Raw genomic sequence first — 26,476 nt, 5'->3', positions numbered from 1 at the left:
CTACCATGGGTGAACCTACTGGTGATGTGGACCTGACCCTCCGCCATGTAGCAGACAACCCCCCCTCAGGTGAGATGTATTGCCCAAAACTCCCTTATCCAAAATCACCCCGGCATGTCCAAAGTGCAGCCCTCCGGCATTTGCAAGACTGCACATCCAAGCATTCCCTGAAACAGCAATGCTAGGGAATGTTTGGATGTGTAGTGATGCAAGTGCAGGAGGGTTGCATTTGGGCCGCTGCAACCCGCTTGTGTTGTGTGGACTGTTGTATGTACCTCTTTTTCCAGCCCCAGGGTGACACTATCACCCATATCTGGATGCTCAAACTTTTCTCTTCCACAGGTCCTGCGATGTTTCTTCCCAAGTGGCGTGGATGTGAGGAGACACGACATTTCACCTGATGTTCCATGGGTGACCCTACTGGTGATGTGGACCTGACCCTCCGCCATGTAGCAGACAACCCCCCCTCAGGTGAGATGTATTGCCCAAAACTCCCTTGTCCAAAATCACCCCGGCATGTCCAAAGTGCAGCCCTCCGGCATTTGCAAGACTGCACATCCAAGCATTCCCTGAAACAGCAATGCTAGGGAATGTTTGGATGTGTAGTGATGCAAGTGCAGGAGGGTTGCATTTGGGCCGCTGCAACCCGCTTGTGTTGTGTGGACTGTTGTATGTACCTCTTTTTCCAGCCCCAGGGTGACACTATCACCCATATCTGGATGCTCAAACTTTTCTCTTCCACAGGTCCTGCGATGTATCTTCCCAAGTGGCGTGGATGTGAGGAGACACGACATTTCACCTGATGTTCCATGGGTGACCCTACTGGTGATGTGGACCTGACCCTCTGCCATGTAGCAGACAACCCCCCCTCAGGTGAGATGTATTGCCCAAAACTCCCTTGTCCAAAATCACCCCGGCATGTCCAAAGTGCAGCCCTCCGGCATTTGCAAGACTGCACATCCAAGCATTCCCTGAAACAGCAATGCTAGGGAATGTTTGGATGTGTAGTGATGCAAGTGCAGGAGGGTTGAATTTGGGCCGCTGCAACCCGCTTGTGTTGTGTGGACTGTTGTATGTACCTCTTTTTCCAGCCCCAGGGTGACACTATCACCCATATCTGGATGCTCAAACTTTTCTCTTCCACAGGTCCTGCGATGTATCTTCCCAAGTGGCGTGGATGTGAGGAGACACGACATTTCACCTGATGTTCCATGGGTGACCCTACTGGTGATGTGGACCTGACCCTCCGCCATGTAGCAGACAACCCCCCCTCAGGTGAGATGTATTGCCCAAAACTCCCTTATCCAAAATCACCCCGGCATGTCCAAGGTGCAGCCCTCCGGCATTTGCAAGACTGCACATCCAAGCATTCCCTGAAACAGCAATGCTAGGGAATGTTTGGATGTGTAGTGATGCAAGTGCAGGAGGGTTGCATTTGGGCCGCTGCAACCCGCTTGTGTTGTGTGGACTGTTGTATGTACCTCTTTTTCCAGCCCCAGGGTGACACTATCACCCATATCTGGATGCTCAAACTTTTCTCTTCCACAGGTCCTGCGATGTATCTTCCCAAGTGGCGTGGATGTGAGGAGACACGACATTTCACCTGATGTTCCATGGGTGACCCTACTGGTGATGTGGACCTGACCCTCCGCCATGTAGCAGACAACCCCCCCTCAGGTGAGATGTATTGCCCAAAACTCCCTTGTCCAAAATCACCCCGGCATGTCCAAAGTGCAGCCCTCCGGCATTTGCAAGACTGCACATCCAAGCATTCCCTGAAACAGCAATGCTAGGGAATGTTTGGATGTGTAGTGATGCAAGTGCAGGAGGGTTGCATTTGGGCCGCTGCAACCCGCTTGTGTTGTGTGGACTGTTGTATGTACCTCTTTTTCCAGCCCCAGGGTGACACTATCACCCATATCTGGATGCTCAAACTTTTCTCTTCCACAGGTCCTGCGATGTATCTTCCCAAGTGGCGTGGATGTGAGGAGACACGACATTTCACCTGATGTTCCATGGGTGACCCTACTGGTGATGTGGACCTGACCCTCCGCCATGTAGCAGACAACCCCCCCTCAGGTGAGATGTATTGCCCAAAACTCCCTTGTCCAAAATCACCCCGGCATGTCCAAAGTGCAGCCCTCCGGCATTTGCAAGACTGCACATCCAAGCATTCCCTGAAACAGCAATGCTAGGGAATGTTTGGATGTGTAGTGATGCAAGTGCAGGAGGGTTGAATTTGGGCCGCTGCAACCCGCTTGTGTTGTGTGGACTGTTGTATGTACCTCTTTTTCCAGCCCCAGGGTGACACTATCACCCATATCTGGATGCTCAAACTTTTCTCTTCCACAGGTCCTGCGATGTATCTTCCCAAGTGGCGTGGATGTGAGGAGACACGACATTTCACCTGATGTTCCATGGGTGACCCTACTGGTGATGTGGACCTGACCCTCCGCCATGTAGCAGACAACCCCCCCTCAGGTGAGATGTATTGCCCAAAACTCCCTTATCCAAAATCACCCCGGCATGTCCAAAGTGCAGCCCTCCGGCATTTGCAAGACTGCACATCCAAGCATTCCCTGAAACAGCAATGCTAGGGAATGTTTGGATGTGTAGTGATGCAAGTGCAGGAGGGTTGCATTTGGGCCGCTGCAACCCGATTGTGTTGTGTGGACTGTTGTATGTACCTCTTTTTCCAGCCCCAGGGTGACACTATCACCCATATCTGGAAGCTCATACTTTTCTCTTCCACAGGTCTTCCGGTGTATCCTTCCTAAGTGGTGTGGATGTGAAGAGACAGTTCCCTTGATGTTCCCTGGGCAATCTACTTACGTACAATTCAAATGCATTACAAATTTTAATAAAAACCACAGGAAACTTCTATTTTTAAAAGTTTATTGAAGAAAAATTTTTAATAAAGTTTGAAAGTTAATTAAAACAAAAAAGTAGTTTGTTCTTCTTTACATTCTTTTCTTGTGTATATAGATATCTGTGGGGAAAAGAAAAAAAAGTATATTAAAGTAAAGATACACTAAACTCATGTTCATTTATTTTCACTAAAAATTGGTGGAACAACACAGCCCAGCATGACCCATTGCTGGACTGTGTGGTTCTACAGAGGCATGCGGTTCAAAGTGAAAGAGTGGCGTCAGTGGTCAGCACTTTGACACGCTAACATTTGTGGAACAACACAGCCCAGCATGACCCATTGCTGGACTGTGTGGTTCTACAGAGGCATGCGGTTCAAAGTGAAAGAGTGGCGTCAGTGGTCAGCACTTTGACACGCTAACATTTGTGGAACAACACAGCCCAGCATGACCCATTGCTGGACTGTGTGGTTCTACAGAGGCATGCGGTTCAAAGTGAAAGAGTGGCGTCAGTGGTCAGCACTTTGACACGCTAACATTTGTGGAACAACACAGCCCAGCATGACCCATTGCTGGACTGTGTGGTTCTACAGAGGCATGCGGTTCAAAGTGAAAGAGTGGCGTCAGTGGTCAGCACTTTGACACGCTAACATTTGTGGAACAACACAGCCCAGCATGACCCATTGCTGGACTGTGTGGTTCTACAGAGGCATGCGGTTCAAATTTTCTTGAATGAAACATGGTTCTACTCACCTTGGTACACACAACACAAACTTATGCCGTCCACTTCATTTTTCCCCACCAATCCTATGAAGAAGACAAAAACACAGACTAGTGAATAGTAAATTCACACAATTAAAGCCTACTGTACACCATTACAAAAAGGATTTTTGGAAGAAAAAAGTGGTATCAGAATAGCTCTTTGGCCCATCATACACGTAGCCACAAGGAGCTTTCATCCGTTACCACACGCGCCCGCATACATGCCCGCGCATGTATGCCTACACAAAGCTCCTTGGTAGTACCCGGTCACGGGTGGGGAAGCCCAACACAGAAAACAATAGTAAGAAAAAAAACAAACTAATGGGAGGGGAAGAAAGGGATACACGAAAAACATTTGTAAATAAATAAAATACGACCGGGTTTATGGTGGAAGTCTGTCCGGATCCTCTTCTTCCCCCTGATAGGGCGTGGATGTCCTGGGAGGCTGGGGAGTATGTTGACTGGTCCTCTGTGCCCATGCTGCTGAAGATTGTGTGGCCGGTGGTGGAGGCATCTGGGGGGTGGGGTACATCCCTGTATATCCCTGGTACATCTGTGACTGTCTGTACTGGGATGGGACTTGAGGAAGGGTACGAGGCGTCCTTGTGGCTTGCGACGGCGGATATGGTGGATCACCAGCGTGTTGATTAGCTGTTCCTGGGAGCTTATCATAGATCATCTGCAGTGTGGTTGCGATGACCTGTTGGCTGGATGAGGAGTGTCGATGACTCTCCGACATGTTTTGATTGCTTGCTACCAGACATGCAGTGTTGTCCACGAGCCGGGTCATGGATTCGGCCAGAATGTTAAGTACGGTCATACTCTCCCTATGATCTTGCATTCTGACCTGTAGTATTGTGGCCGTGCTGTCGGAAAGAGTCTTTTGCAGTTCAAGCAGACTGTTTGCCATTTTCTCCATTGTCCTCTCAATGTTGTCCAGTCTGCTTCCCACGACATTTGTGTATGTATCCTGGCGTGTCCCAATCTCTGATGCCAGGGTGTGAACCCTCTGAACAGTTGAGGGATTCTGCCCTTCCTGGATGTCTGCCACAACTTGGATTTGGGCAGCTGAAAAGAAAATTAGACAATATTATACACATTCATCATACATTTTTTTGAAGGCTCACAATTCAATTTACTCACGCAGGGATGTAGTAACTGGAGCCTCCTGCACTTCCACCTCGTCATCCTCTGACGACTCCTGTAGGAGGAGATCCGGCCTGAAGTAGGAACCAATCCCCGAAGCTAGTCCGCTGCTGGTCCGTGGCACCACTGTTTGCAAAATAATTTTTTGGGGAAAGTTAATAAAATTTACACAACTGCTGCCCCCCCCCCCCCCCTCCCACAAAATAAATACAAACCTTCTCCATCCTGTGATGCCGCTGCTCCAGGAGCTCCACTTGTCCTCGTTTCGGAAGACTTTTCAAGGGTCTGGCTGGATACGTCGGCACGGCTGTCCTCAAACCCAAGAAAAGTTTCGTCTGTTAACCCTGTAGACTCAAACAGATCGGGTGATGGGTCCACAAGGGTTGTGTCTTGAGGCTCTTCAGTCACAGTCCCAGAGCTCCTGGAGAGACGACGATCTGGTGATGGCCTGCGCGCAGGAGCTGATGTTTGGCGCCCATCTTGTGGTGTGGTCGCCGACGGTGTCTGGCGCACAGGTGAAGTTCTGTGCGCTGATGTCTGGCGCACAGGTGATAGTCTGTGCGCTGACGTCGTCTGGTGCACAGGTGACAAACTGCGCGATGACGAACTGTGGCGCACAGGTGACGATCTGCGCGCTCCCGATGCTTGCGGCGCAGGTGATGGTCCGCGCGCTGCTGCCGATGCCTGCTGCACAGGTGATGGTCCGTGCGCTGGCGATGTCCTGCGCGCAGGTGATGTCCTCTGGGCAGGCCTGTCTGAAAAAAAAACAACAACTCACATTAGCACATACAAAAATTTTAAAGGGAAGTACAGTTCATGTGAATGTATTCTTACCATCAGACCTCCTTTTGGACGGCTTATCTCCCGCCTTCTTCCGTCTTCTGGGCGGTTCTTCCTCCTCGGGAAAGCCAGCAGGACGGCTAGAGTCCACACCTCCGCGAACTCCTTCGACCATGGCAGGGTTCATGCGCCTTCTAATAACATCCTCCCAGGGTAGCCACTTCAGGTTGAGAGCCGGGCCACCTCCCGTAGCTGTCTCATGTCGGCGCTGAATCCCCATCTTCTTCTTGGTCTGTCTGCGGCAATCACTGTACCGCTTCAAGCAATTTCTGGTGCTCCGGCGGTTTCCAGATATTGCAGTGACTTGACTCGCAATGGATTCCCAGATGCTTCGCTTTGTCCTAGCTGCTGTTGTCTGTGCCCTTGGTCCATACAAAACGTCGTAGGACCTGTCGACGCAATCCACTAGGGTACAGTTTTCCGCCTCAGTATATCTGGGTCCACGCGGCTTTTTCGGTCCTGCATCTTCACCAGAGGCTTCCTCCTCCGACTGCTCCTCTGGCTGGCTTCTTGCCTTTAGGGATTAAAAAAAAAAAAAATAATAATAATAAGATCGGTATGTACCTGTGAGTGTCAGTATCCCTGGCATTGCGCACATATTCCAGTAGGTGTGCATGGCATTGCGCAAACTACAGTAAAGAAAGTTTGATGCTATTTGTGTCTGCAGGTGTGGTTAGTACCTTTCTACTAGGCTTTTTCTTGGACTTCTCATGGGCCCTTGACGACCGCGGCTGGTCACTACATGCCTGGCCGGTCGTATCCGCCTCCTGGGTTGGCTCCCACTCCTCGTTGCTATGAAGGGATAGATCCGAGGGGGTGGGGGAAGGGGCGGATCGGGTCTGCTTGTCCTTTGACATCTCTGTTATAAAATAAAATAAAAATAAAAATACATACATACATACATACATACATACATGTATAAATGGCTGACCCACACAAAATGGCTGACCCACACAAAATGGCTGACCCACACAAAATGGCTGACCCACACTGTTGACTAAACTTGCTCCAAATCACCCCAAAATGGCCAGAAAGCATCCCAGCACACTCAGGAGGAACACCACAGCAAAATTAGGCGGGAAAACACATGTTTGCCAAACTGCCGACAGCACAGGTCGACCAGGCTGTCGACTAAACTTGCTCCAAATCACCCCAAAATGGCCAGAAAGCATCCCAGCACACTCAGGAGGAACACCACAGCAAAATTAGGCGGGAAAACACATGTTTGCCAAACTGCCGACAGCACAGGTCGACCAGGCTGTCGACTAAACTTGCTCCAAATCACCCCAAAATGGCCAGAAAGCATCCCAGCACACTCAGGAGGAACACCACAGCAAAATTAGGCGGGAAAACACATGTTTGCCAAACTGCCGACAGCACAGGTCGACCAGGCTGTCGACTAAACTTGCTCCAAATCACCCCAAAATGGCCAGAAAGCATCCCAACACACTCAGGAGGAACACCACAGCAAAATTAGGCGGGAAAACACATGTTTGCCAAACAGTCTACAGCACAGGTCGACCAGGCTGTCGACTAAACTTGCTCCAAATCACCCCAAAATGGCCAGAAAGCATCCCAGCACACTCAGGAGGAACACCACAGCAAAATTAGGCGGGAAAACACATGTTTGCCAAACAGTCTACAGCACAGGTCGACCAGGCTGTCGACTAAACTTGCTCCAAATCACCCCAAAATGGCCAGAAAGCATCCCAGCACACTCAGGAGGAACACCACAGCAAAATTAGGCGGGAAAACACATGTTTGCCAAACAGTCTACAGCACAGGTCGACCAGGCTGTCGACTAAACTTGCTCCAAATCACCCCAAAATGGCCAGAAAGCATCCCAGCATACTCAGGAGGAACACCACAGCAAAATTAGGCGGGAAAACACATGTTTGCCAAACAGTCTACAGCACAGGTCGACCAGGCTGTCGACTAAACTTGCTCCAAATCACCCCAAAATGGCCAGAAAGCATCCCAGCACACTCAGGAGGAACACCACAGCAAAATTAGGCGGGAAAACACATGTTTGCCAAACAGTCTACAGCACAAGTCGACCAGGCTGTCGACTAAACTTGCTCCAAATCACCCCAAAATGGCCAGAAAGCATCCCAGCACACTCAGGAGGAACACCACAGCAAAATTAGGCGGGAAAACACATGTTTGCCAAACAGTCTACAGCACAGGTCGACCAGGCTGTCGACTAAACTTGCTCCAAATCACCCCAAAATGGCCAGAAAGCATCCCAGCACACTCAGGAGAAACACCACAGCAAAATTAGGCGGGAAAACACATGTTTGCCAAACTGCCGACAGCACAGGTCGACCAGGCTGTCGACTAAACTTGCTCCAAATCACCCCAAAATGGCCAGAAAGCATCCCAGCACACTCAGGAGGAACACCACAGCAAAATTAGGCGGGAAAACACATGTTTGCCAAACTGCCGACAGCACAGGTCGACCAGGCTGTCGACTAAACTTGCTCCAAATCACCCCAAAATGGCCAGAAAGCATCCCAGCATACTCAGGAGGAACACCACAGCAAAATTAGGCGGGAAAACACATGTTTGCCAAACAGTCTACAGCACAGGTCGACCAGGCTGTCGACTAAACTTGCTCCAAATCACCCCAAAATGGCCAGAAAGCATCCCAGCACACTCAGGAGAAACACCACAGCAAAATTAGGCGGGAAAACACATGTTTGCCAAACAGTCTACAGCACAGGTCGACCAGGCTGTCGACTAAACTTGCTCCAAATCACCCCAAAATGGCCAGAAAGCATCCCAACACACTCAGGAGGTACACCAATGCTAATAGAAGACCCAAAAAAGTCAATTTAAGAATAAAAAAAAAACGTGAAAAACTACCCCAAAACACAAGTCTCCCCCAAAAAATGCAGCAACACAAGCAAGGGGCTATACACATACCTGCACACATACACAAACACCCTATGTACACCTCATGGCAACCCCCACTACACAAACACATACATGCAACACCAGACACACATGTGGTACTTACCTACAAATGTAGTAAAAGCTCCTAAAATGGCTCTCCTCCGGGTAACAGGAATCCTCCTGACTGTCCTGGAATAAAGCCTGCTGGGGTGTCCAAACGATATCCACAGCAAACAACCAAATTGCTAGCTCTGCACCTCCTCACACCTCTCTGCAGGTTCACAAAATGGCTGCAGAGCACGCAGCAAACAAGCCCTAATAAAGGGCTGCTTTCGGCGGGAAGGCGAATTCAGTACTCCCACTACTCGCCGATTGGCCGTAATCCGCCTGGGGGTGGGTCGAATCAGTTATACATTGAATATGGTGAATTCAGGGTCCCGGCGACAGGGCTGCGGCTGGCGATAGCGGGCGAATTATACAGGGGCGGATTAAATGACGCGATTCGCCCGCTATTGCATATACCCCTATGGATGACATCACAAAGGATGTTAGCTAGTCATATGATCAGCCTACTGAGGTGGTAAATGTCAACCTGGCTGTATTCCATCACTGAGATCTATTTATCTCTCTCACACAATCTTTTCATTTATCCAATTTACATTATTTTGTACAGTAGGTTAAAATAAACTCTATCAGATACAACTGAAAACTGACCATTCTATACCACGCAGTGACTTTTTTATACGAAAGCCAAGAGGCATCACAAAGGTTGTCTATGACAGAAGCCTGTAACATGATCAGACTAAGGTGACAAATTTCTACTAGCCAGCATTTCCTCACTGATATCTACTTACCTATCTACATGTATTGCTATATATCAAACATTTAGGTTAAATAAGCTTACACTGTGAGAAGTCATAGCAGTAGAGACAACTTACTGACAGTTATATTCCAAGCAGTGACATTTATAACAAAGCTGAGTTACATAACAAAGGCTGGTTATGTTAGGCACATGATCAGCCTACTGAGGTGACGAATCTCAAATTGCCTATGTTTGAAAACTTACTCCAATTAACATTTTCAGATAACTTTTCCCTTTTAGTGACATCTTATGAGTATAAACACATAATTTACAGTTATAGAACAAGCAATGATTTTCTACTAAAGGTCAGTGACATCCCAAAGGCTGTTTATGATGTTGGGAGGTGTGGCCAGCTCAAAGCTCGGCCCCTGGGAGGAGAGGGTGGTTGCAGTTGATGTGTGTGTTAAGGGGGCAATCTCTCCTCCCTTTTTCCTGAATCCACCACTGGTCCCCAAAATGGAATGATAGGATACAATTAGTGTATGTGTAAACAAGTATGAGAATAGAGACGACTGGTTCAAAAGACCCCATAGTTGAGTAGGCCATAAATGATTAGCAACCATTTATGGTTTTATGGTGTTTTCACCATTGCATAGGCGAACCATCAATGGCTTCTTACAGGTGATGGAAAACCAACAAAACCATCAAACATCGCTAGCAGAACCATTGAAGAACCATCGCTATCAGAACATACCTACAAATATTTGCACCTGCAGTTGAAAAATACTGAATGCTGATTACCCCAGCACACCCTCAAATGGATAGAGTCAAAGTATAAATTTGAACGCCCAGTAGCAGAAATGCAAGGTGCATTCCTGAACAGTGACTGGGAGGTAACAGGGGGGGGGGTGGATAAAAAGAAGCATGGAGATGCTGCATCTTACAGAAATACTGCATAGCAGGTGTGTCACTAAAAGCAGCTGCATACAAATATGCTGAACTGCTCACATAGGAAGTCATACTCAGACGCAGAAACTGCACCTGACTTAAGGTAGGTGCAAGTTTTGATGGTGCATCTTAAAATGCACTAAGTGGAATCAGCTCTATTGCAGATACTTATACAGAATAGCAAAGATAGGCAACATAGGGAGGGTGTGGTTCGTTTTATCTACAGTATCTAGGTCGACAATGTTTAGGTCGACCACTATAGGTCGACAGTCACTAGGTCGACATGGATGGAAGGTCGACAGGGTTTCTAGGTCGACATGTGCTAGGTCGACAGGTCTAAAGGTCGACATGAGGATTTTTTTTTGTGTGTCGTTTTCTTCGTAAAGTGACCGGGATCCCAAATTAGTGCACCGCGTCCCCTCGCATGGCTCGCTTCGCTCGCCATGCTTCGGGCATGGTGCCTTCGCTCGGCACACTTTACCGTTCCAATCGTAGTCCACGTGGATCGTTAAGTATGAAAAAAAAAAAAAAAATGTGAAAAACTCATGTCGACCTTTAGACCTGTCGACCGAGCACATGTCGACCTAGAAACCCTGTCGACCTTCCATCCATGTCGACCTAGTGACTGTCGACCTATAGTGGTCGACCTAAACATTGTCGACCTAGACACTGTCGATCTTCAGACCGGATCCCACATAGGGACTACACTATTTCTGATGTCAGAAGTCCACTGCGCAGTCTGACGCCAGCCGCCCGGATCACACCTCACCGCTCGCAACCCTCCCACCCACGATAGCGAGTCTGATGGTATTTGTGTGGACTGGACAGGTCTTCAACCCAATCCCGGGTATCCTGAACTGACCTTTTTTCAATCTAGATACCCGGGATTAAAAAAAAGACCCGGGATTGGCCTCCCTAGATGGTAGGTATAGAGTAAGCAAAAGCCATAGTTGCCTACTGATCACGTTTCAGTCATAAATCCCAGCATTGCACTTCAAATCTTCCGGATTCTTGAGATTCTGCCAGGGGTGCCACGAAGATTTTTTGCAAGGACAAGGATTTGCTGTAATCGCTTTGATTTACTGAAGCTACTCAGGAGTCTCTGCTGATGACCTCTTATTATCCCACCTAGCGGAACCCCTGTCAGGAGAGACAGCACCACATGATCACAGTGTCTTCTTCGGTAAATACATTTGTTAAATTGGAGTATCTGGCGTCCGTAATGATTTGGCATATGATATAATGGTATAGAAAACAGCACATCCAATAACTATAGGTAGTACCTACAATATGCAGACAGTCCAATGTTCACAATAAAATTACACTGTAATACATCGAGAAATATATGCTTAGGGATAAATTCACCCAAGGTCAAATTGCATTTGGAATTTATTGCATAGCCTTCACAGTAAACATGCATATTGTGCTGAGTGAAAAGAAAATAAATATCCCAGCAAATACTGTATTTGCAAATGAAAAAATAGGATTTTAATTACCTACCGGTAAATCCTTTTCTCGTAGTCCGTACAGGATGCTGGGGTTCCATTTAGTACCATGGGGTATAGACCGGTCCCTTGGGAGCCATGGGTACTTTAAGAGTTTAATAGTGTGGGCTGGCTCCTCCCTCTATGCCCCTCCTACCAGACTCAGTCTAGAAACTGTGCCCGAGGAGACAGACATACTTTGAGCAAAGGAAATACACATATTAGCTGAGAAACGGCCTTGTTATCCAGAGATACCAAGAGTTCCCCCTCTTCCAGACCTGAGATCACCGCTCTCATAGACTCCATCTTGAATTTGAATTCCGTCAAGTAGGGGTTCAATGACTTTAGGTTTAATATCGGTCTTACCGAACCATCCGGTTTCGGTACCACAAACAGGTTTGAGTAATAACCCTTGTGGTGTAGGTGAGGTGGAACTGGAACAATGACATCTGACCTTAGCAATTCTTGAATGGCTTCCTGTAGGATAGTACTTTCTGTCAGCGAAAGCTGGCAAGCCTGATTTGAAGAATCTGTGAGGTGGGAGTTCCTGAAACTCCAGTCTGTATCCCTGGGTAACAATATCGTGTACCCAGGAATCCAGGCCTGAGGACACCCAGACATGACTGAAATTTCTCAGTCTTGCTCCCACCTGCCCGATCTCCAGGCTGGGAGGTCCACCTTCATGCCGAGGATTTTAAGGAAGCAGAACCAGGCTTCTGTTCCTGGGAACCTGTGGGTGCAGGTTTTCTGGATTTCCCCCGACCACCCCTAAAGAAAGTGGAGGGGGATTTGGACTTTTTTGCTTTAGCGGTCCGTGGTGTAGCAGAGGGAGGAAAAGTTGACTTACCCGCAGTTGCTGTGTATATCCACGCATCTAACGCTTCCCCAAACAGAGCCTGACCTGTGAAGGGTAGGTTCTCCACACTCTTCTTGGATTCTGCGTCCGCAGACCATTGGCGCAGCCAGAGTCCTCTGCATGCCGAGACAGCCATGGAAGACGCTCTCGTGTTCAGATGTCCAAGGTCTTTCATGGCTTCCACCATGAAACCTGCAGAATCCTGTATGTGACGTAAAAACAATTCAATGTAATTTCTATCCATAGAATCTAAATCCTCTAGTAAAGTGCCTGACCACTTTACAATGGCTTTAGAAATCCATGCACAAGCAATGGTGGGTCTTAAAGCTATGCCATTTGCTGTGTATAAAGATTTGAGTGTAGTCTCAATCTTGCGGTCAGCCGGCTCTTTTAAAGCGGTGGACACAAAGACAGGTAAAACCATTTTCTTAGACAATCTAGAAACAGAAGCGTCTACGACTGGCGGGTTTTCCCACTTTTTCCTATCCTCCACCGGGAAAGGAAAAGCAATGAGCAATCTGAAACTTTTTCTCCGGATTTTTCCAGGATTTTTCAAATAATGCGTTCAGTTTTTTAGACGCAGGGAAGGTAAGGGAGGCTTTCTTATTGTCAGTAAAGTAAGCCACCTCCACCTGCTCAGGAACCTTATCAGTAATGTGTAAAACATCCCTAATAGCCTCAGTCATGGGATGCCTCCCCCCCCCCCCCCCCCCTCCCTGTATATCACCATCACCGTCCCCTGAATCAGAGTCGGTAACCGTGTCGACATGCATTATATTTGCAAGAGCACGCTTTTTAGGATATACATCAGCGGTCTTGAATGAGGTAGCAGGAGCTGAATACGACAAAACCTCTACAGATCTTTTCAAAACCTGAGTTTCAGTCTCATTATGAGCTATCCTAGATGAAATCTGGGATATCATTCCCTTAATAGAAGCCACCCATTGGGAGACATGGGCACTCTAAAGACTTTAGAATGGGTGTGCACTGGCTCCTCCCTCTATGCCCCTCCTACAGACCTCAGTTAGAGAAACAGTGCCAAGAGGAGACGGACAGTACTAGGAAAGGATTTTTGTCAATCCAAGGGCAAGATTCATACCAGCCCACACCATCCACACCGTATAACATGGAATATACGAACCAGTTAACAGTATGAAACAAAACAGCATCAGCCCGAGACTGATCAAAACTGTAACATAACCCTTATGTAAGCAAAAACTATATACAAGTCTTGCAGACTTTAGTCCGCACAGGGACGGGCACCCAGCATCCTCTACGGACTAGGAGAAAAAGATTTACCGGTAGGTTTAAAATCTTATTTTCTCTTACATCCTAGAGGATGCTGGGGACTCCGTAAGGACCATGGGGATTATACCAAAGCTCCAGACCGGGCGGGAGAGTGCGGATGACTCTGCAGCACCGATTGAGCAAACATGAGGTCCTCCTCAGCCAAGGTATTAAACTTGTAGAATTTAGCAAAAGTGTTTGAACCCGACCAAGTAGCCGCTCGGCAAAGCTGCAATGCCGAGACACCTCGGGCAGCCGCCCAAGAAGAGCCCACCTTCCTAGTGGAATGGGCCTTTACCAAATTTGGTACCGGCAATCCAGCCGTAGAATGAGCCTGCTGAATCGTGTTACAGATCCAGCGGGCAATAGTCTGCTTAGAAGCAGGGGCGCCAACCTTGTTGGCTGCATACAGGACAAACAGTGCCTCTATTTTCCTAATCCGAGCCGTCCTGGCTACATAAACTTTTAAGGCCCTGACTACATCAAGAGACTTGGAATCCTCCAAGTCCCCCGTAGCCACAGGCACCACAATAGGTTGGTTCATATGAAACGATGAAACCACCTTAGGCAGAAATTGAGGACGAGTCCTCAACTCTGATCTATCCACATATAAAATCAGATAGGGGCTTTTGTGAGACAAAGCCGCCAATTCGGACACCCGCCTCGCAGATGCCAAGGCTAACAACATGACCACTTTCCAAGTGAGAAATTTTAACTCTACTGTTTGAAGATGTTCAAACTAGTGATGAGCGGATTCGGTTTTACTCGGTTTTACTCGGTTTTACTCGGTTCTCAAAACGGCATCTTATTGGCTCACGGATGTCACGTGTTTTGGATAGCCAATAAGATGCCGTTTTGAGAACCGAGTAAAACCGAGTAAAACCGAGTAAAACCGAACCTCGCTCATCACTAGTTCAAACCAGTGTGACTTAAGGAACTGTAACACCACATTAAGGTCCCACGGTGCCACTGGGGGCACAAAAGGAGGCTGGATGTGCAGCACTCCCTTTACAAAAGTCTGGACTTCTGGGAGAGAAGCCAATTCCTTCTGAAAGAATATAGATAGGGCCGAAATCTGTACCTTAATGGAGCCTAACTTCAGGCCCATATCCACTGCTGTCTGTAAAAAGTGGAGAAAACGGCCCAGGTGGAAATCTTCCGTAGGAGCATTCTTGGCTTCACACCAAGAAAATAAGATTTTACTCACCGGTAAATCTATTTCTCGTAGTCCGTAGTGGATGCTGGGGACTCCGTAAGGACCATGGGGAATAGACGGTCTCCGCAGGAGACTGGGCACTCTAAAGAAAGATTTAGTACTACCTGGTGTGCACTGGCTCCTCCCTCTATGCCCCTCCTCCAGACCTCAGTTAAGGAAACTGTGCCCGGAAGAGCTGACATTACAAGGAAAGGATTTTGGAACCCAGGGTAAGACTCATACCAGCCACACCAATCACACCGTATAACTCATGATAAACTTACCCAGTTAACAGTATGAACAACAAACAAGCATCACTCAACTGATGCCACATAACATAACCCTTTAGTAAGCAATAACTATATACACGTATTGCAGAAAGTCCGCACTTGGGACGGGCGCCCAGCATCCACTACGGACTACGAGAAATAGATTTACTGGTGAGTAAAATCTTATTTTCTCTAACGTCTTAGTGGATGCTGGGGACTCCGTAAGGACCATGGGGATTATACCAAAGCTCCCAAACGGGCGGGAGAGTGTGGATGACTCTGCAGCACCGAATGGGCAAACTCAAGGTCCTCCTCAGCCAGGGTATCAAACTTGTAGAACTTTGCAAATGTGTTTGAACCTGACCAAGTAGCAGCTCGGCAAAGCTGTAATGCCGAGACCCCTCGGGCAGCCGCCCAAGAAGAGCCCACCTTTCTCGTGGAATGGGCTTTCACTGATTTTGGATGCGGCAACCCAGCCGCAGAATGAGCCTGCTGAATCGTGCCACAGATCCAGCGAGCAATAGTTTGCTTTGAAGCAGGAGCACCCAGCTTGTTGGATGCATACAGGACATACAGCGAGTCAGTCTTCCTGACTCCAGCCGTTCTGGTCACATAAATCTTCAAAGCCCGGACTACGTCAAGCAACTTGGAATCCTCCAAGACACCAGTAGCCGCAGGCACCACAATAGGTTGGTTCAAATGAAAGGATGACACCACCTTTGGCAGAAATTGCGGACGAGTCTGCAATTCTGCCCTATCCATATGGAAAACCAGATAGGGGCTTTTACATGACAAAGCCGCCAATTCTGACACACACCTAGCCGAAGCTAAGGCCAACAGCATGACCACTTTCCACGTGAGATACTTTAGCTCCACGGTCTTAAGTGGCTCACACCAGTGGGATTTCAGGAAACTCAACACCATGTTAAGATCCAAAGGTGCCACTGGTGGCACAAAAGGGGTCTGAATATGCAGCACTCCCTTAACAAACGTCTGAACCTCAGGCAGTGAAGCCAGTTCTTTTTGGAAGAAAATGGATAGGGCCGAAATCTGGACCTTTATGGACCGTAATTTCAGGTCCATAGTCACTCCTGACTGTAGGAAGTGCAGGAATCGACCCAGCTGGAATTCCTCTGTAGGGGCCTTCCTGGCCTCACACCAAGCAACATATTTTCGCCATATACGGTGATAATGCTTTGCTGTCACATCCTTCCTAGCCTTTATCAGCGTAGGAATCACTTCATCCGGAATGCCTTTTTCCGCTAGGATCCGGCGTTCAACCGCCATGCCGTCAAATGCAGCCGCGGTAAGTCTTGGAACAGACAGGGCCCTTGTTGCAACAGGTCCTGTCTGAGAGGCAGAGGCCATGGGTCCTCTGTGAGCATTTCTTGCAGTTCCGGGTACCAAGTCCTTCATGGCCAATCCGGAACAATGAGTATTGTTCTCACTCCTCTTTTTCTTACAATTCTCAGCACCCTTGGTATGAGAGGAAGAGGAGGAAACACATAGACCGACTGGAACACCCACGGTGTTACTAGTGCGTCCACAGCTATCGCCTGAGGGTCCCGTGACCTGGCTCAATACCATTTTAGCTTTTTGTCGAGGCGGGACGCCATCATGTCCACCTGTGGCAGTTCCCGTCGATTTGCAATCTGCGTGAAGACTTCTTGGTGAAGTCCCCACTCTCCCTGGTGGATGTCGTGCCTGCTGAGGAAGTTTGCTTCCCAGTTGTCCACTCCCGGAATGAACACTGCTGACAGTGTGCTTACGTGATTCTCCGCCCAGCGAAGAATTCTGGTGGCTTCTACCATCGCCACCCTGCTCCTTGTGCCGCCTTGGCGGTTTACATGAGCCACTGCGGTGATATTGTCTGACTGGATCAGAACCGGTTGGTCGCGAAGCAGGGTCTCCGCTTGACTTAGGGCGTTGTATATGGCCCTTAGTTCCAGGATATTGATGTGAAGGCAAGTCTCCTGCCTTGACCACAGCCCTTGGAAATTTCTTCCCTGTGTGACTGCCCCCCACCCTCGGAGGCTTGCATCCGTGGTCACCAGGACCCAGTCCTAAATGCCGAATCTGCGACCTTCGAGAAGGTGAGCACTCTGCAGTCACCACAGGAGAGACACCCTTGCTCTGGGGGATAGGGTGATTAACCGATGCATCCGAAGATGTGATCCGGACCACTTGTCCAGTAAGTCCCATTGGAAGGTATGGAACCTGCCGAAGGGAATGGCCTCGTATGATGCCACCCTCCTTCCCAGGACTCGAGTGCAGTGATGCACTGACACCTGTTTTAGTTTTAATAGATTCCTGACCAGTGTCACAAGCTCCTGAGCTCTCTCTATCGGGAGATAAACCTTTTTCTGGTCTGTGTCTAGGATCATGCCCAGGAGAGGCAGATAAGCTGTAAGAACCAACTGCGACTTTGGAATATATAGAATCCAGACGTGTTGCCGTTTCACTTCCGGAGAAAGCGATACGCTGTTCAGCAACTGCTCTCTTGATCTCGCTTTTATGAGGAGATCGTCCAAGTACGTGATAATAGTGACACCTTGCTTCCGCAGGAGCACCATCATTTCCGCCATTACCTTGGTGAATATTCTCAAGGCCGTGGAGAGACCAAACGGCAACGTTTGAAATTGGTAATGACCATCCCGTACCGCAATTCTGAGGTACGCCTGATGAGGTGGATAAATGGGGACATGAAGGAATGCATCCTTTATGTCCCGAGTCACCATAAAATCTCCCCCTTTCAGGCTTGCAATCACCGCTCTTAGCGATTCCAACTTGAACTTGAACCCTTTCAGGTATATGTTCAGGGATTTTAAATTTAATATGGGTCCGACCGAACCGTCTGGTTTCGGGACTACAACATGGTCGAATAATAACCCCCTCCTTGTTGAAGGAGGGGAACCTTGACCACCACCTGTTGAAGATACAATTTATGAATTGCAGTTAACACTGTTTCCCTCTCGTGGGGGGCAGCCGGCAGGGCCGTCGGTGAGGGGGCATCTTCTCAAAGTCCAGCTTGTATCCCTGAGACACAATATCTATTGCCCAGGGATTTAACAGGGAGTGAACCCACTTGTGGCTGAACTTACGAAGGCGTGCCCCCACCGGGCCTAGCTCCGCCTGTGGAGCCCCAGCGACATGCGGTGGATTTTTGTAGAGGCCGGGGAGGACTTCTGTTTCTGGGAACTAGCTGTGTTGTGCAGCTTCTTTCCTCTGCCCCCGCCTCTGGCAAGAAAGGACGCACCTCGGACTTTCTTGTTTCTTTATTCGAAAGGCTGCATTTGATAATGTCGTGCTTTCCTAGGCTGTGCAGGAATATAAGGCAAAAGATCAGAATTACCAGCTATAGCTGTGGAGACCAAGTCCGAGAACCCTTCTACACACAATCCTCAGCCTTCCACATGCCTCTTAAGTCGGCATCATCTGTCCATTGCATCTTCTACAGGACACGTCAAGCAGAAATCGACATAGCTTTGACTCTAGGACCCAGTATACTCATGTCTCTTTGGGCATGTTTAATATATATATATATACCTATCACTTAAGACAGCATCTTTAATATATATATATATTTCTATATATACATATATATATATATATATATATATATGCATACTAGGGTCTCAATCTCTGCTGATAAGGTACCTGTCCACGCTGCCACAGCGCTATAAACCCATGCCGACACAATCGCCGGTCTGAGTAGTATACTAGAATGTGCACGCTATCTGCAGGATTCCTGAGAATAGCTAGTGCTACCTTCTGGGCAAACGGGACACCCTAGGGAAAGATTCCCATCACATCCTGGCCCTAGTGGGGAAAGGATACTGCTTGAGAATTTTTTGTGGGAAGCTGCAGTCGCTTGTCTGGAGTTTCCCGCTCTTTTTCCTCATGAGAGGAGGGAAATTTACCTCAGCTTTCTTCCCCTAACATGTGTACCCTTGTGTCAGGGACAAATGAGTCATCAGTGATATGCAAATCCTCTTTTATTACAATAATCATATATTGAATACCTTTCAGCCATCTTGGCTGTAACTTTGCATTATCGTAGTCGACACTGGAGTCAAACTCCGTGTCGATATCAGTGTTTATAATTTTGGATAGTGAGCATTGTGAGACTCTGAAGGTCTCTGTGACATAGGGACAGACAAGGGTAGATTTCCTGTCTGTTCTCTAATCTTTTGTGCAATAAATTCACCTCAGCTCTTACACATATCCAAACAGGTGTCGGCGTTGTCGACGGAGACACCCTCTCACACACATATTTGCTCTATCTCCTCCTTAGGGGAGCCTTTTACCTCAGACATGTCGACACACACGTACCGACACACCACACACACAGGGGATGCTCTATTTGAAGACAGTTCCCCCACAAGGCCCTTTGGAGAGACAGAGAAAGAGTATGCCAGCACACACCCCAGCGCTATATGACCCAGGAATCACACAGTAACTTAGTGTTAACCCAGTAGCTGCTGTATATATTATTTTTACGCCAAATTTATGTGCCCCCCCTCTCTTTTACACCCTCTCTATCGTGCAGGGGAGAGCCTGGGGAGCTTCCTCTCAGCGGATCTGTGGAGAGAAAATGGCGCTGGTGAGTGCTGAGGAAGAAGGCCCCGCCCCCTCAGCGGCGGGCTTCTCCCACGATTTTGTGTAAAATGAATGGCGGGGGCTCATGCATATAACAGTGTCCAACTGTATATATGCTGCTTTTGCCAGGAGGTACTTAATTGCTGCCCAGGGTGCCCCCCCCCTGCGTCCTGCACCCTACAGTGACCGGAGTGTGTGGGTGTAATGTGGGAGCAATGGCGCACAGCTGCAGTGCTGTGCGCTACCTCATATGAAGACTGGAGTCTTCTGCCGCCGCTTTTGAAGTCTTCTTGCTTCTCACGCCGGCTTCTGGCTCTGCGAGGGGGACGGCGGCGCGGCTCCGGGAATGGACGACAAGGTCAGGTCCTGTGTTCGATCCCTCTGGAGCTAATGGTGTCCAGTAGCCTAAGAAGCGCAACCTAGCCGCAGTTAGTAGGTTTGCTTCTCTCCCCTCAGTCCCTCGTAGCAGAGAGTCTGTTGCCAGCAGAAGCTCTCTGAAAATAAAAAACCTAACTAAAATACTTTCTTATTAGCAAGCTCAGGAGAGCCCACTAAAAGCACCCAGCTCTGGCCGGGCACAGATTCTAACTGAGGTCTGGAGGAGGGGCATAGAGGGAGGAGCCAGTGCACACCAGGTAGTACTAAATCTTTCTTTAGAGTGCCCAGTCTCCTGCGGAGCCCGTCTATTCCCCATGGTCCTTACGGGGTCCCCAGCATCCACTAGGACATTAGAGAAACATACTTCCTCCAGATACGGTGATAATGTTTCGCCGTCACCTCCTTCCTAGCCCTTATCAGAGTAGGTATGACTTCTTCCGGAATACCTTTTCCAGCTAGGATTCGGTGTTCAACCGCCATGCCGTCAAACGTAACCGCGGTAAGTCTTGGAACAGACAGGGCCCCTGCTGCAACAGGTCCTCCCTGAGAGGAAGAGGCCATGGATCTTCTGTGAGCATCTCCTGAAGATCTGAATACCAGGCCCTTCAAGGCCAATCTGGAACAATGAGTATTGTCTGCACTCTCTTTCTTCTTATGATTCTCAATATTTTGGAGATGAGTGGAAGAGGAGGGAATACATAGACCGACTGAAACACCCATGGTGTCACCAGGGCGTCTACCGCTACTGCCTGAGGGTCCCTTGACCTGGCACAATACCTCCGAAGCTTCTTGTTGAGGCGTGACGTCATCATGTCTATTTGAGGAAGTCCCCAAAGACTTGTTATCTCTGCAAAAACTTCTTGATGAAGTCCCCACTCTCCTGGATGGAGATCGTGTCTGCTGAGGAAGTCTGCTTCCCAGTTGTCCACTCCCGGAATGAAGACTGCTGACAGAGCGCTTACGTGATTTTCAGCCCAGCGCAGAATCCGTGTGGCTTCCGCCATTGCCACTCTACTCCTTGTCCCGCCTTGGCGGTTTACATGAGCCACGGCTGTGACGTTGTCTGATTGAATCAGAACCGGTAGTTCGCAAAGAAGATTCTCCGCTTGTCGTAGGCCATTGTATATGGCCCTTAATTCCAGTATGTTGATGTGCAGACAAGCCTCTTGGCTTGACCATGTTCCCTGAAAATTTCTTCCTTGTGTGACTGCTCCCCAACCTCAACGGCTCACGTCCGTGGTCACCAGAACCCAGTCTTGAATGCTGAAGCTGCGACCCTCTAGAAGATGAGCACTCAGCCACCACAGGAGAGACACCCTGGCCCTGGGGGACAGGCTTATTTTCTGATGAATTTGAAGATGGGACCCGGACCACTTGTCCAGAAGGTCCCACTGAAATGTCTTCGCATGAAACCTGCCGAAGGGGATGGCCTCGTAGGTTGCCACCATTTTTCCCAGTACTCGAGTGCATTGATGGACTGACACTCTTTTCGGTTTTAACAGCTCTCTGACCACGTTCTGGAGTTCCTGGCCTTTTTCCAACGGGAGAAAAACCCTCTTTTGTTCTATGTCCAGAATCATGCCTAAGAAAATGCCTGGAACCAACTGCGACTTTGGTAGATTTAGAATCCAGCCATGGTGCTGCAGCACTCTCAGGGAGAGCGACACGCTTTTCAGCAACTGATTTCTCGATCTCGCTTTTATCAGGGGATCGTCCAAGTACGGGATAATTGTGACTCCCTGCCTGCGCAGGAGCACCATCATTTCCGCCATTACCTTGGTGAAAATCCTCGGGGCCGTGGAAAGCCCAAACGGCAACGTCTGAAACTGGTAATGACAGTCCTGTACAGCGAATCTCAGGTACGCCTGATGAGGGGGATATATGGGGACATGAAGGTATGCATCCTTTACGTCTAGTGACACCATAAAATCCCCCCCTTCCAGGCTGGAGATAACAGCCCAGAGCGATTCCATCTTGAATTTGAACTTTTTCAAGTACAGGTTTAGGGATTTTAAATTTAGAATGGGTCTGACCGAGCCATCTGGTTTCGGGACCACAAATAGGTTTGAATAGTACCCCTTCCCCTGTTGAACTAGGGGAACCTCGACAACCACTTGTTGTTGACAGTTTTTGGATTGCAGCTAAAACTATCTCCCTTTCTGAGGAAGAAGCTGGTAAAGCCGATTTGAAAAACCGGCGAGGAGGCACGTCTTCGTATTCCAGCTTGTAGCCTTGGGATACAATTTCCATTGCCCAAGGATCCACGTCTGACTGAACCCAGACATGGCTGAAGAGTCGAAGACGTGCCCCCACCGGCGCGGACTCCCTCAGAGGAGCCCCAGCGTCATGCGCTGGATTTAGTAGAAGCCGGGGAGGACTTCTGCTCCTGGGAACTAGCCATAGCAGGCATTCTTTTCCCTCTACCCTTACCTCAGGCGAGGAAGGAAGAGCCCCGACCTCTTCTAGACTTATGCGACCGAAAGGACTGCATCTGATATTGTGGTGTTTTCTTTTGCTGTGGGGGAACATAAGGTAAAAAAGTCGAATTACCCGCGGTAGCTGTGGAAACCAGGTCCGTGAGACCTTCCCCAAATAAAACCTCACCCTTGTGAGGCAAAACTTCCATATGCCTCTTTGAATCGGCATCACCTGTCCATTGGCGGGTCCACAGGGCTCGCCTAGCAGAAATTGCCATGGCGTTGGCTCTTGAACCCAGCAGCCCAACGTCTCTCTGAGCGTCTCTCATATATAAGAATGCGTCTCTAATGTGAGCTAAGGTCAATAAAATGGTATCCCTATCTAGGGTATCAATGTCAGCTGACAAGGTATCCACCCAAGCTGCTACAGCGCTACAAACCCAAGCCGACGCTATTGCCGGTCTGAGCAAGGCACCCGTATGTGTATAAATCGATTTTAAGGTAGTATCCTGCCTGCGATCAGCAGGGTCCTTGAGGGCTGCCGTGTCTGGGGATGGTAGCGCCACCTTTTTGGACAAGCGCGTTAAAGCCTTGTCCACTTTGGGCGAGGATTCCCACCGCCACCTGTCCTGTGCTGGGAAAGGATACGCCATAAGAATTCTCTTGGGAATCTGCAGTTTCTTGTCTGGAGTTTCCCAAGCTTTTTCAAATAACTCATTCAGCTCATGAGATGGGGGAAAAGTTACCTCAGGTTTCTTTTCCTTAAACATGCATACCCTCGTGTCAGGGACAGAGGGGTCATCTGTGATATGCAAAACATCTTTTATTGCAATAATCATATAATGAATACTTTTGGCCACCCTTGGGTGTAACCTCGCATCATCGTAGTCGACACTGGAGTCAGATTCCGTGTCGGTATCAGTGTCTGCTACTTGGGACAGTGGACGTTTCTGAGAACCAGAAGGGCCCTGTGACACAGTCAAAGCCATGGATTGACTCCCTGTTTTATCCCTGCTTTGTCCAATCTCTTATGTAATAAAGACACATTTGCATTTAAAACATTCCACATATCCAACCAATCAGGTGTCGGCGTTGCCGACGGAGACACCACAATCATCTGCTCCACCTCCTCCCTAGATGAGCCTTCCGCTTCAGACATGCCGACACACGCGTACCGACACCCCCACACACTCAGGGATATATCTATATGGAGACAGTCCCCCAATAAGGCCCTTTGGAGAGACAGAGAGAGAGTATACCAGCACACACCCAGCGCCACCGGACACTGGAATAAAATCCCAGCTAGTACAGCGCTTTTATAGAAATATATATACAATTAAACTCACTGCGCCAATTAATGTGCCCCCCCCCCCCCCCCTCTGTTTTGCCCTCTGTAACCGTGTTCAGCAGGGGAGAGTCCGGGGAGCCAGCTTCTCTGTGCCCTGGAGAAAATGGCGCTGGTTAGAGCTGGAGGATCAAGCCCCGCCCCCTCAGCGGCGGGCTTCGGTCCCGCTCAAATTATTTATACTGGCGTGGTTTTTTTTTTTTTTTATATACCGCCTCCGCAGTATATAATCCAAATGCCAGTGTCCATTGAGGTTTTTATTGCTGCCCAGGGTGCCCCCCCTGCGCCCTGCACCCTTACAGTGCCCACTGTGTGTGTATGTGTGGGAGCAATGGCGCACAGCGTTACCGCCACGCGTTACCTCAGTGAAGATCTGATGTCTTCAGCCGCCTTTGAAGTCTTCTTTTCTTCTCAATACTCACCCGGCTTCTATCTTCTGGCTCTGTGAGGAGGACGGCGGCGCGGCTCTGGGGAGAACGGCGAGGGTGAGACCTGCGTTCCAACCCTCTGGAGCTAATGGTGTACAGTAGCCTAAGAAGCAGAGCCTATCATTTAAGTAGGTCTGCTTCTCTCCCCTCAGTCCCACGATGCAGGGAGCCTGTTGCCAGCAGTGCTCCCTGAAAATAAAAAACCTAACAAAAATAAGAATTTACTTACCGATAATTCTATTTCTCATAGTCCGTAGTGGATGCTGGGGACTCCGTCAGGACCATGGGGAATAGCGGCTCCGCAGGAGACAGGGCACAAAAAGTAAGCTTTTAGGATCACATGGTGTGTACTGGCTCCTCCTCCTATGACCCTCCTCCAAGCCTCAGTTAGGTACTGTGCCCGGACGAGCGTACACAATAAGGAAGGATCTTGAATCCCGGGTAAGACTCATACCAGCCACACCAATCACACCGTACAACTTGTGATTTGAACCCAGTTAACAGTATGATAACAACGAAGAAGCCTCTGAAAAGATGGCTCACAACAATAATAACCCGATTTTTGTAACAATAACTATGTACAAGTATTGCAGACAATCCGCACTTGGGATGGGCGCCCAGCATCCACTACGGACTATGAGAAATAGAATTATCGGTAAGTAAATTCTTATTTTCTCTAACGTCCTAGTGGATGCTGGGGACTCCGTCAGGACCATGGGGATTATACCAAAGCTCCCAAACGGGCGGGAGAGTGCGGATGACTCTGCAGCACCGAATGAGAGAACTCCAGGTCCTCCTTAGCCAGCGTATCAAATTTGTAAAATTTTACAAACGTGTTCTCCCCTGACCACGTAGCTGCTCGGCAAAGTTGTAATGCCGAGACCCCTCGGGCAGCCGCCCAAGATGAGCCCACCTTCCTTGTGGAGTGGGCATTTACAGATTTAGGCTGTGGCAGGCCTGCCACACAATGTGCAAGTTGGATTGTGGTACAGATCCAACGAGCAATCGTCTGCTTAGACGCAGGAGCACCCATCTTGTTGGGTGCATACAGGATAAACAGCGAGTCAGATTTTCTGACTCCAGCCGTCCTTGAAATATATATTTTCAATGCTCTGACAACGTCCAGCAACTTGGAGTCCTCCAAGTCGCTAGTAGCCGCAGGCACCACAATAGGCTGGTTCAAGTGAAAAGCCGAAACCACCTTAGGCAGAAACTGAGGACGCGTCCGCAGTTCTGCCCTGTCCGAATGGAAAATCAGATATGGGCTTTTGTACGATAAAGCCGCCAACTCTGATACTCTCCTGGCTGAAGCCAGGGCCAGTAGCATGGTTACTTTCCATGTAAGATACTTCAAATCTACCGATTTGAGCGGCTCAAACCAATGGGATTTGAGAAAATCCAAAACTACGTTGAGATCCCACGGTGCCACTGGAGGCACAATCGGGGGCTGTATATGTAGTACACCTTTGACAAAGGTTTGTACTTCAGGCACTGAAGCCAATTCTTTCTGGAAGAAAATCGATAAGGCCGAAATTTGAACCTTAATAGACCCCAATTTGAGGCCCATAGACAATCCTGCCTGCAGGAAATGTAGGAATCGACCCAATTGAAATTCCTCCGTTGGGGCCTTCTTGGCCTCACACCACGCAACATATTTTCTCCAAATGCGGTGATAGTGTTGTGCGGTCACTTCCTTCCTGGCTTTAATCAAGGTAGGAATAACTTCCTCTGGAATGCCCTTTTCTTTTAGAATCCGGCGTTCAACCGCCATGCCGTCAAACGCAGTCGCGGTAAGTCTTGGAACATACAAGGTCCCTGCTGAAGCAGATCCCTTCTTAACGGTAGAGGCCACGGCTCTTCCGTGAGCATCTCTTGAAGTTCCGGGTACCAAGTCCTTCTCGGCCAATCCGGAGCCACGAGTATTGTTCTTACTCCCCGTAGCCGTATAATTCTCAGTA

At 48.7% G+C, this 26,476-nt stretch overlaps 1 protein-coding gene and 2 long non-coding RNA genes across 3 annotated transcripts in view; 1 reads left to right on the top strand and 2 right to left on the bottom strand.

Annotated features, from left to right (window-relative positions):
* The window catches only part of LOC135058170 (uncharacterized), a 1,014-nt gene extending 927 nt beyond the window's left edge, over positions 1 to 87 (top strand). The window contains exon 3 of the long non-coding RNA XR_010244653.1: positions 1 to 87. This exon is cut by the window's left edge and continues 108 nt beyond it. This is a non-coding gene — a long non-coding RNA (uncharacterized LOC135058170).
* The window catches only part of LOC135056599 (uncharacterized), a 112,489-nt gene that overhangs the window by 33,231 nt on the left and 52,782 nt on the right, over positions 1 to 26,476 (bottom strand). The window lies entirely within an intron of this gene.
* On the bottom strand, positions 3,632 to 8,987 carry LOC135056597 (serine/arginine repetitive matrix protein 1-like). Its single transcript, XM_063961965.1, has 7 exons — positions 8,635 to 8,987; positions 6,296 to 6,474; positions 5,610 to 6,129; positions 5,324 to 5,530; positions 4,991 to 5,290; positions 4,773 to 4,901; positions 3,632 to 4,697 (listed from the first exon to the last, which is right to left on the bottom strand). The coding sequence occupies exons 2-7, from the start codon at positions 6,470 to 6,472 to the stop codon at positions 4,012 to 4,014; spliced, it is 2,019 nt and encodes a 672-aa protein (XP_063818035.1). The 5' UTR covers positions 6,473 to 6,474; positions 8,635 to 8,987; the 3' UTR covers positions 3,632 to 4,011.

Source organism: Pseudophryne corroboree, chromosome 3, assembly GCF_028390025.1.
Source record: "Pseudophryne corroboree isolate aPseCor3 chromosome 3, aPseCor3.hap2, whole genome shotgun sequence".
NCBI classification, from domain to species: domain Eukaryota; kingdom Metazoa; phylum Chordata; class Amphibia; order Anura; family Myobatrachidae; genus Pseudophryne; species Pseudophryne corroboree.
The sequence above is the reverse complement of the archived record's forward strand: the minus strand, read 5'-3'. Positions and strand labels throughout refer to the sequence as shown.

What these genes read in the sequence shown, in the direction of transcription:
- LOC135056597 (XM_063961965.1), bottom strand. Translation starts at nt 6,472, where the DNA reads ATGTCAAAGGACAAGCAGACCCGATCCGCCCCTTCCCCCACCCCCTCG. An exon ending in GTCCAAAAGGAGGTCTGATG is followed by an intron (nt 5,531 to 5,609) that starts GTAAGAATACAT and finishes TTTTTTTTTCAG; the next exon opens with ACAGGCCTGCCCAGAGGACA. An exon ending in GGCATCACAGGATGGAGAAG is followed by an intron (nt 4,902 to 4,990) that starts GTTTGTATTTAT and finishes TTTTGCAAACAG; the next exon opens with TGGTGCCACGGACCAGCAGC.